Below are 10,546 nucleotides of genomic sequence, written 5' to 3'. Positions count from 1 at the left end.
CATTTTCTGTAGGCATCAACGGCGTAAGCATGAGACAAGAGTAAGTTGTGACTGACTTGATAAACTTCGTATCCTGACCGTCCATCTTCGCAGTGATGTCCAAAACCGGGGATGTACGATGAGCAACGTCCCGGGGCTTTTTTCCCGACGTCGTAACCGGCACGACTAAACACCCATGGCTCGTTGAATGTGATCCAATGTTTCACTTTGTGTCCGTATTCGTGGAATGTGAAATTCGCATATTCCGTAAAATCTTGCCTATATTATACATATATAGCATATATATATAGTTGAGTTATTAAAACATTAGTATATATTCGTGAATGTATAGAAGAATTATTAATTATATGTGAACTTACACAATGCGGCCACTTAAGAAACCACCATATTCATCTTCCAAGTCTTGAGGAGTATCCCAGTGAAAGACTGTTACTAGTGGTGTTATATCTACATCCAAAAACCAAAAAGAAAAAAGTTATAAATTTTATTTAATATATATGAGGTTTTTAATTAGCTAATTTTTAGGAGATGAAGAAAAATAATTACTGTTTTTGAGAAGCTCATCGATGAGGTCGTGGTAGAATTGGACTCCTTGTTTGCTAATTCCCTTAGACATCCTTCCATCTGAAATTTTATTTTGCAACCATTTTATAACAATTCATAATGTTAACTTATATTACTAGGTAACATAGTTGACATTAAATAATTTTATAATAAGAAAAACATACGGGGGAATATTCTCGGCCACGATATAGAAAGTCTAAAACCATCACTATTAAGGTCTTTCATCAACTGGATATCTTCCTGTTAATATACATTTTGATATGATTTTTAATCAATAAAAATCGAAAATATATATATGACAAGTGACATGTTACAAAAATCAATTTACCTTGTAGCGATGGTAGAAATCAACAGCAACATCAGCGTTATGATTTTGACATCTATCTGAAATAGTATTTTCAACATTAATTACATAGTGATAAAAACGCGAAAATAAAACCAAAAAAGAAAAGCAAAGATAATTAATTACATACGTGGGTATTTCTTAGTGAAAGTATCCCACATGCTTGGACCTCTACAGCCTTCATCAACAGCTCCTTCAACCTATATCATCACACATAAATAACAACAAAGAAATCCAAAACCATAAACACAAAATTATAACAAAGAAGAAGAAAAAAAACATATGGTACAAAAGGACCTAATTAAGGACCTGAAACGCTGCGGTTGCGGTTCCCCAAATAAAGTTTTTAGGGAAGTTTGCTTTGCTAAATGCTATCTCAGGCACACCTGAACCGCAGACAGGTGCTTCGGCTTTGGTCAGAGCTCCGAACACAGTTAGAACTAGAGCTAACCCTAACAGTAAAGGAAACTTCTCGAACCTCACCATTTTTGTGTTTCTCTCTCTAATAGTACTCTCTCTAGCTATAGATATTTGGTGGAGGGAATTGTTGAAGATGAAGGGGAAGGAGAGCTCAGTGTTATATAGAGCGTTGTGTCAGTGTTATAGTGTGTGTGTGTGTGTGTGTGTGTGTGAAATGTGTGTTTCAGTATCATCACCAAAAGTACGTGTGTGTTGATATTAAATTTAGTTAGGTTAAAATAAAATTACTAATTAATTATCACGTGATTGTTTATAAGTCTCCTGAAAGGCTGAAACAAATCGAAACCCTTTCTAATATAATTCTTTCCAAGTGCAAACAAATTCAGTAATTGATAAGTTATTATAATTCTTTTGTAATTTTATATTTACATTTTATTTTAATCGCACGAAACGTTTATGCGATATTTTTTGTAACAAAATATAAATGAATTAATCATTTGCAAATTCATTAGCATTATATTTAAATCATCCGAGCTTACTTATATATAAGTATTAAATTACTAATAATGTATTACTAGTATAGAATGACACAAATGACTTGTTTGTTTGTAACAGTCTCTCTATATGGGCAAGTTTCTCTCATAAGGAAACTCGGTTTGAACGCTTTCACGTCGGACTCATATGAAAAATTATTTGCTGGTTGTAATTTGCAAGTAGCGCTTTTTTTTAAAATTCATTTAAGTAAGAAAAGAAATATTCCAAACATAAAAGGGAATATTTCATTAAAAAGGAATTTAAAAAAAATCTTAATAATTGAGCTATAGTTTAGTCTTTTGTTTGTTGTCTCATTCAATCAGTAAAAAACTAAAAATACTTGAGACTTATGAAGTTATTTTTTTGTAGATAATATTGATAATTATAGCTTGTTTTCTTACTGCATATATATGTCTATTTACGTTATCAAAACTCAATATATACATGTACCAAATTTTCGATTGCAAAACTTCTATTTGTACCACAAAATTCAAATTTCTAGTTCTAGAATGATCAAATAATAAAGACCAAAACTATAATGCAACTTAATTAAGAGTTTATTGCATTATATTAAAAATAGATAAACAATTCATTCCCTTAATTAATTATCTCTTAAATTTAATATATAATTTTCATTTAACCTTAATTTTGAGGTACTACATTCCAGGTGGTAATTGATACCAATCTATAAACCGTATTTTTAATGTAACCATGTTCATAAGAGAGATGACATAATAAATAGTAGAAACAAAAATTAGTTTGACACATATAAAATTTAATTATATATTAAATAAAATTTAAAATTGTAGTGTCACTATCTATATATTTATATCCTACGAAACTCTAGTCATTTTCTTTAAACAAAAGTACTCAACTACCTACCACAAATGTCCGGATTTAAGTTATCAGTCAGTCATAATGCAACGTAAGGATTTTNTTTTTTTTTTTTTTTTTTTTTTTTACAACAAAAGAAGATCAGCTCATGTGAGCCAATACGGGAAAACCGTTTACAAACAAAACATGATGTGGCGATGTATGCGCTTGGCGTGCCAAATAGTCCGCAATTACATTAGCATTTCTGAAAATAAAAGATAAAGAGAAAGAAAAAAACTCCTCCTTGTCCATCTTGATGTCATCGAGATAGGTCTTGAAAGCCGGCCAATCTTGAGGGGAAGATACTATCTTCACCAAGTCTGAGCAGTCAGTATAAAAAGCCACTTCTCGATGATCATGACCAATCATGCACCTCATAGCCCAAACAAAGGCTTCGACTTCTGCATGCAATGGGGAAAGACTTTGACGGAAGTTGGCGGCTCCCTTCATCGGCGAAACTTCCGTAGCGGCTGAACACACCCAACCCGCACCCGCAAATGCGTCTCCCGCTTTCCACGATCCATTGACAAAACACCTATAACCGGAGAAGTCATTAGGCAGGGACCCTACGCGCCCTGTTCCTCGAGTGCTAGGTGCACTAGGATTCGGTGATATATTCGCACCATCCTCCTCTGCCTGAGCCTGTAACCATGTAGAAGCCTCCCCTATCGATAATCGTACAACATTCTCAGAGTTATCCATAATATTATCAAAAACACGAGCATTCTTCGCCTTCCATATATACCACATAATCCATGGGAAAGCCGCAACCTAAGCACCCGGATTAGCAGAACTCAAGAAATGATCCACATTAGCATACAGAGAATCTGTAGGAAATGAAATTGGTCCGACCGGCACCTGAGCTAAAGCCCATGTCTGTCGAGCTGGCGGACACCGGAAAATAGCGTGATTTACCGTTTCCTTGTCAGCCCCACATCGAGCACAACCTGAATCACAGGCAATACCCCGCCTCTTCAGGTTCGCCGAAACCGATATATACTCAGATAAGACTTGCCACATAAAATGCTTTATTTTTGGTGGACACGCCACTCGCCAAACACCCGCTAGGAGCGGATAAATGTCCGGCCCAAAACGAGACACTTGACACCTCTGTTTTGCCGAATGTTCCGCATCATATCCTGATTTGACTGAATACTTTCCGGACTTTGTAAAGTACCAACCTAGTGAGTCAGCTATCTCAGAACTATCAAAGGTAATCCCCTGATCAAAACAGCATCCTCCGGAGTAAAATGCTTAAAAAGCATATCCATTCGCCATGAATTAGTTTGGCGATCAATAAAATGTGAAATTTTTAATAAAGGGTCCTGAGAAGGTAATAAAGGGTCCTGAGAAAGTAAGGATCAACTGCCTTATTAATTGAAAGAAAAAAAACATATGTAAGTGTTAAATCCCTATTAAGTCCTAAATAATTGTATGAAACTCAAAAGCATTATGACACTTATTTATTGGCTTTCGTATTGCGTCAGAAATATTTATTTAATTTTTTACATGATCTGGAATCATTGTTTTTTTCTCAATAACAGAAATTTAACTTTTCAGAATTTAAGAGTGAGAGAATAATGTTAAAAACAAAAATTGTCCGAGAAAAGCAGGTAAAAAGACCGTTGTGAAATAAGGAAAATGTGACCAAATTATTCGTTAGTTAATTGTTAACTACCAGAGGAGAAGAGTGAACAAACAACAACTCAACTTTATTTTCAGTTACAAGGGCAATCTAGTCACTCATTATCTCTTTTTCTTACATGATATATTTCTTATTTTACATATTTTTCTTAAAGGATGTAGCTTAAATATTTTGATGTGGAACAAAAGATGTGTCCATGTCAAAAAAAAATATCCTGAATGGAATAAATTTGGCCCTTATCAAAATGTCACAATGACTCCTACACGAGACATGGGGACTTGGTAATAGTTGCGAATGTTTTGTTATTGTTTTTTTAGAGTTCTCATAGCAAAAACTAAAATTAGACAGTTAAAAACTTATATCACTAACTCATATTTGATGATTCCATCTTCTCTCATAACTCCACTATATTGTTTTTTTTGTTAAAAGACTTAACTCTACTATATTGTTGTTGTAAACAATTGTAAGTGACATTTTATTCATACGATAACTTAAACATGCAACTCACAAATCTTGCTTACAATAGACAAAAACGACATACACGGTCCATTGACACACGCAAACTTATGTTGATCCTAAAGAACAAGACTCTTGCAGCTACATTACTTCTCGAGATAGGATTCAAGATTTGAATTCTTGGATCTCATTCATTGGATCGTATTCCGCCTTGAGGAATTCAGAATACCATTTTCCCGATTCTTTTTGATGACGGATCAGATTGTTTTGGAAATGGATGAAACAAAACCCGAACCGTGACGTTCACATTATCGTCGCTATAATAACATTTATGCATGTTCAAAACACTTAATTATATATATAGTCAATATAATCTTACGGTTATATTTTTACTTAGTTACTAAGGCTTCAAGCAAACCCAAGAGATGCCTTTGGAGATAATATTTTTCTACTATTGTGATCTTCGGTCACAGTGACTCTTACACGAGGCATGGGTTTCCTTTTCTCTGAATAGATAATAGATTTTCCTTTTATAGCAAAAACTATAGTTTGCACACCAAAAAAAAAAGAAGCGAAAACTATATAAAACATTTTAAAGCTTATTGAAAAAACAACCAACTATATTTTCAGCCAGCAATAACATTCATTTAGTTGTCAATTTGGTTCTCGGTTATTACCCGTAAACACTATATATCCTTACACCTTTGTGTTGCGGATAGTTGCAATTGTTGACGTTTGAAACTATCACAGAAATTGTTTCGTATCAGTCTTGCTTCTATTAGTGTGTTTTTTCAATAAGCTCTAAGCTACAGGCCTTGTTTCTCAAGCCTGCATTGGATGCTTGAAGTGTTAAGCAGTGGCTCTCTATGCATGTAGCTGAAAGCTGCAACCAATCATTTTTTTTTATTAGCTTACGAGTTAGTTTGGTAGATCCCACTTCGAAGCCAACCCACCTTTGTCAAGCTGTGACAACTTGTTTGGTCTTCATCGGCTAATGTCATTTGCACCGAGTCATCCGATTTCGCTCGAGGTGGCATTGATTTTAACTTTCTGAGAATCTATAGATCAATTTTAAACAGATAATTATAGAACCAGCTTGACAAATCCATACGAATTGATCACAAGGTTGAACAACAGTTTCAAGAATAAATCTTAAACCCTTAAAATGTCAGGACCAATTCGAAACCTGTCTGGTCCAGTCACATTCATATGGAACATATAAAATAGATCAAGGAGGCAGGCTTAAGTCATATAGGTTCCTTAAACATGTAACTAAAAAGTTTCAACAACTGTGGAAAAACAAAAGCAACAAACTTCTCCAAATATTTAGTTTACCTCTGCCTAAAAATTCAACTAATTGAAAGTAACAAGACAAGACACACGACAATAGAGAAGTGTTTCTACATATTTTTTTCTTTTTCTTTTTACCTTTTCTTCAAGCATCTGTAGCTGTTGGAGAGTTCTCAGGTGTCTTCAGAGGAAGAACTGCTTCTTCTGCTTTCTCCACTGGTTTACTGTCTTTATGATTGTCAATGGCTACACGAAACTCTTCCACGATTGTCGGGTCTTTGAACTTCAGTGCAAATGTAGAGAGACCTTCTTTGCCTTCGCTTACACTATTCACACAAGCGAATGTGATTCCTTTTTTATCCATACTTGCAAGTTTCATTTCTGGGTACAGACTCGCGTTCAAGATCAATCTGTAGTTTCCTTTAGCTCTCATAACTAATCTTGCTTTACCACCATTACTGGAGACGTTTACCTTGAGTTCTCCTTTCCCACGCTCTTTCCATCCTCCGTCAAGATATTCAAACATAATCGAGTCAGCAGAGAAGGCAACTTTCTCATTCTCTTCTCCTGTTTCTGTGGAAACCTCTTGCTTTGGTGGAAACCCAGTACCTTCGCTCTTTTTGATAATGGAAGATCCAGTTGTACCAAATAGAGAAGAGGTATTGCTGCTTGGAAGGCCAAAGCCAAAGAGAGACCCAGTACCAGTTGAACCATCCTGAGAAACCGAACCAAATGAGAACGATGAACCAGAAGCCTCTGTACTGGCAAGTCCGGTGAATGCGTTTTTGTTACTTGAATGCTGGTGGAATGAACTGAAAGTGCCGTTATCGCCGTTCTTATCTGCTTCTTCGATTCCGTTGCCCTCTTTTTCTTTTTTCTCAGCCTGAACACCTCCTAAATCCTTCTCAAGAGGATCTTCAGTTTGATCTGTTCCTTCAACAGCGTTGTTGCTAACGTTTGTGACACATGAGACGGTCTGAGCTACATCAGCCTCAGCAACTTTGTCACCAGCACTCTTACCATCCTCATCTTTAGTCTTTTCAGTGTCTTCCCCAGCAGCATCTTTGACATCAACCTTCTTACTGTCCACTTCATCACCCTCCTCAATATCAATTTCCTTTTGATTATCCTCAACCACTGCTTCGGCTGGAGTCAATTTTGACTCGGCCAGAGGTGCATCTGTTACCAGAGGAGTTGAAGCAGGTACAGTAGTAGGGACCAACTGAATTCCAGCAAATGGATTGGGTGCTGCAGCTGGCGTAGCAGATGGCTCCTTACGCTTAATTCGGACAATTCTTCTACTTGCCAATACCTCATCACTGGCCTTCTTGAAAGTTCCAGTCTTAAATTCAGCTGAATCGTCCTCATCATCAAGACCAGGGTTGTCACGAGATAACTGCTTCAAAGCACCTCTCTTCTTTGATGGTTGCTGAACATTTTCTGAGTCCCCCATTTGAAATGGTTGAGAGAATAACAAAACACACTTATAGAATACCTACAACAAAAAACGTGCAAGAAAATTTTCCTCAGAGATACTAAAAGACAGATAACCAAATCCAATCTTTGAATACAGAGAAAAAAAATTACAATCCAAAACATCCTTTCAACGCTAAACACATGAGACATACTCAAACACACCCAATAACTTAGCAACCCCAGAGCACAAACAATGTCAAATCTAATAGCACAAAAGCTCAAACATGACACTGCAATTGGAAAATCGAAAACTACAAAAGCAGAATGACGAAAGACAATAATAGCGCATAAAAGTGTAACCTTTACACAAATATCCAGAAAGGCTTAAAATGCATGCACAGAACACAGCTAATTAACACTTCCAAATATGGAACAGAAGAGGTAGAGCTAAACTTAGATGTAAGACTTGAATTAAAGAGACTTGGAGACATACAAGCAATGAAAATAAAATCAACATCAGTGGATCTAGTATTCTCAATCTATGCATAAGATTCAAACAAAGGGGTTGCACAAAAGGAACCAAGCACTGATACAGTTGCACGAATTGAACCAATGCACTGAGGATTCAGCAGAACCCAAAACAATCAAAACCCTAGATGTAAGAGGAAACACAGACAACTTGAAACCTAAATCCGATATAAGAAGCATCAAATTGAAGGGTTTACATTTCAAACACAAATTCAAATTCATGCTAGTCTCCAACAATCTCAGCGAATCGAGTAATCAAAGAAACGCCGCACAAGGAAACCCAAATCGGACAAAAACGAGTTAAATCACCAAATAAAACCTAATTCATCAAGACAAACTTATCAAGAACAAAAATAAAGAAATGGCCCATAACTATTTTCCACAAGAAACAACCAGGATCACAAAACCCTAATCAAAGCAGCTAAACCTTTGACAAGAAAGGGAAAAAAAAAAACATTTCCGAGGATGAAGATAACCCAAAGATACGAAGACAATGACCGGCGAGGAGAAAAATAGGAAGAGACTTACCGCGAAAGTGAGCAGTAGCAGAGACGCCGGAGCGAAGTGGTCAGAGACGAAGACAAAGCTTAAAGAGAGGTTTAATAGAAGAAGAAGAAGAAGAAAAACCCAAATCGAAATATGTATCTTTCTCTCTCTCTCAATATTTTTTTTTTTATATATTTTAATCGGCATTTCTGCGACTTTATTATATACTAGATTCTAAGCCGCCATAAACCGCAGCACAATTTTTTAATTAAAATTTTTAAATTTTATTTATTTATTATTTTTTCTTTTTTTGTATTTATATTATATAATTGTATTTTGAATGTTAATTTTAGGATTTCACCTGTATACCACACAAAATAATTTGTTTTTTACAATCGTAATTAAATCAATTTTATTTATTATTTTTATATTCAATCCGTTAATACATATACAATAAAATATTAGTCTATAAAAAAAAATCCTAAATTATCATATAATTACATGATTATCATGCTCACATATTACTCTATTAAATCATTATAAAGTACATAGAGCATTTAATAGTCACTTTAGAATAAATTAAACATTTTATCATTCAACAAAAACTTTGAACAACTTCGCCAAACTCATCTCTTTCTTTTCTCCTCCTCCAACATATTTTCCTCCTTTTTGGCCTCAACATAGGCCCCTTTAATTTATTCCCAATTGTTTGAAAAGATATACAAATGGATCAAAGCAAAATCCTGGGGTGTACCAAAAACCGAAAAGTTTGGTAAGTGCAAAAGAATAGTATATATACAATAATAAATATAAAGAGGATATCTAGAAAGGTGAGCAGCTCACCGTGTGCTAAACTCAGATTGGTTTTTTTCTCAACATGCATTTGTGACATAAATACATAACTACATGGAGTCCAAAACAAAAAATTAGTGTAGATATAAAATAAATCAAACAAAAAATATTTTGATTATCCACTAACTGGAAGGTTGCATGTTCACGTGAAACCAAATCGTCTTTTTTCAAATAAATGGATTTTAAACCATCTAAGATAAGAAAAGAAAGGTATTAGAGATGAAATAAAGAAAGCATAAACATTTTGTACCAATAAATTAATAAAGGAATAAATATGTACTTGTTTATCGCCAAAACCAAATCAAGTGTCTCAACCGGGAAGGTTACTTCAAGTGTATGAATTGATGCATTTTTGTATTGCTATTGAGACGTTATTTATATAGTCCTTTGAAGATGGTAAAATTAGATGTGATATGAGATCGAGAATATATTGGTAAGCAAGCAAAAAATCTAAAAATATATATGGCAATTTTGAATTAATGCAAAAGGTTTATCATCTTGTGTTTAGCTATGCAGATGTAGGTTCTGGTTGTGGGTGTTGTGTTTCTCTTTTGAAGTTGATATTTATAATTGAATAAATGCTTGCTGAGCAAGGTGTCAAACGATCCTTAGCAATAAACACGAGATTTTTCTGTATGTCTAATGGAGTTGTGAGAATATTGCAGAACTATATTTAGTTTCTAAAGGAGATATGTACAGAAATAAATGTATTTCTTGCTTACAAAGTTATATATTTGCTAAAATGTGATTTCCTTAATTTTGGTTCTCGTGTTTAAGGACGTTATCTACGTCATAATAATCTTTGAGGTTGTAATCTTTTATTTCTCAAAGTGGATCGATTTACATTAAACATATCATAAAAATGTATTAAATAAGTTTCGAGCATTTATTCTTGATCTCTTAAATGATGGTGTCATGCTGTGTATGGCAATAAGCATTAATAAATTTGAATCATTCCTATAGTTCCATTAATTGAGTTAATTCGACTAGGAAAATCTGTAGGGATTAATTAAGTAGAAATGTTATTTTAGGAAAATCTAGAGGGGTTAATGTTGCAAAAAAACAAATAAAATAAGTTAAACTTCAAGGGCATAACACAAAATGTACTTCAAAAATGTTAATATAGATAATTTCTTTTT

The 10,546-nt window shown here is 34.4% G+C and overlaps 2 protein-coding genes across 2 annotated transcripts in view; both read right to left on the bottom strand.

Annotated features, from left to right (window-relative positions):
- LOC104778162 (beta-D-glucopyranosyl abscisate beta-glucosidase) overlaps positions 1-1,527 on the bottom strand; it is a 4,897-nt gene extending 3,370 nt beyond the window's left edge. The window contains exons 1-6 of the mRNA XM_010502543.2: positions 1,217-1,527; positions 1,038-1,107; positions 893-948; positions 729-804; positions 547-624; positions 360-447 (exon numbers count right to left, since the gene is read on the bottom strand). Coding sequence (XP_010500845.1) covers positions 360-447; positions 547-624; positions 729-804; positions 893-948; positions 1,038-1,107; positions 1,217-1,393 — 545 coding nt within the window. The 5' untranslated portion in view covers positions 1,394-1,527. The remainder of the gene's footprint in view (positions 1-359; positions 448-546; positions 625-728; positions 805-892; positions 949-1,037; positions 1,108-1,216) is intronic.
- LOC104778161 (nuclear pore complex protein NUP50A-like) lies at positions 6,040-8,721 on the bottom strand. The gene is made up of 2 exons (XM_010502542.2): positions 8,598-8,721; positions 6,040-7,620 (listed from the first exon to the last, which is right to left on the bottom strand). Exon 2 carries the CDS (start codon positions 7,576-7,578, stop codon positions 6,271-6,273), a length of 1,308 nt encoding a protein of 435 aa, XP_010500844.1. The 5' UTR covers positions 7,579-7,620; positions 8,598-8,721; the 3' UTR covers positions 6,040-6,270.

The sequence above is a fragment of the Camelina sativa genome, chromosome 3 (assembly GCF_000633955.1).
Source record: "Camelina sativa cultivar DH55 chromosome 3, Cs, whole genome shotgun sequence".
NCBI lineage: Eukaryota > Viridiplantae > Streptophyta > Magnoliopsida > Brassicales > Brassicaceae > Camelina > Camelina sativa.
Note: the sequence above shows the minus strand (reverse complement) of the source record. Positions and strands in the feature narration are given on the sequence as shown.

Excerpts from the sequence above, each read along its gene's own strand:
- LOC104778161 (XM_010502542.2), bottom strand. The coding sequence starts at position 7,578 with ATGGGGGACTCAGAAAATGTTCAGCAACCATCAAAGAAGAGAGGTGCT.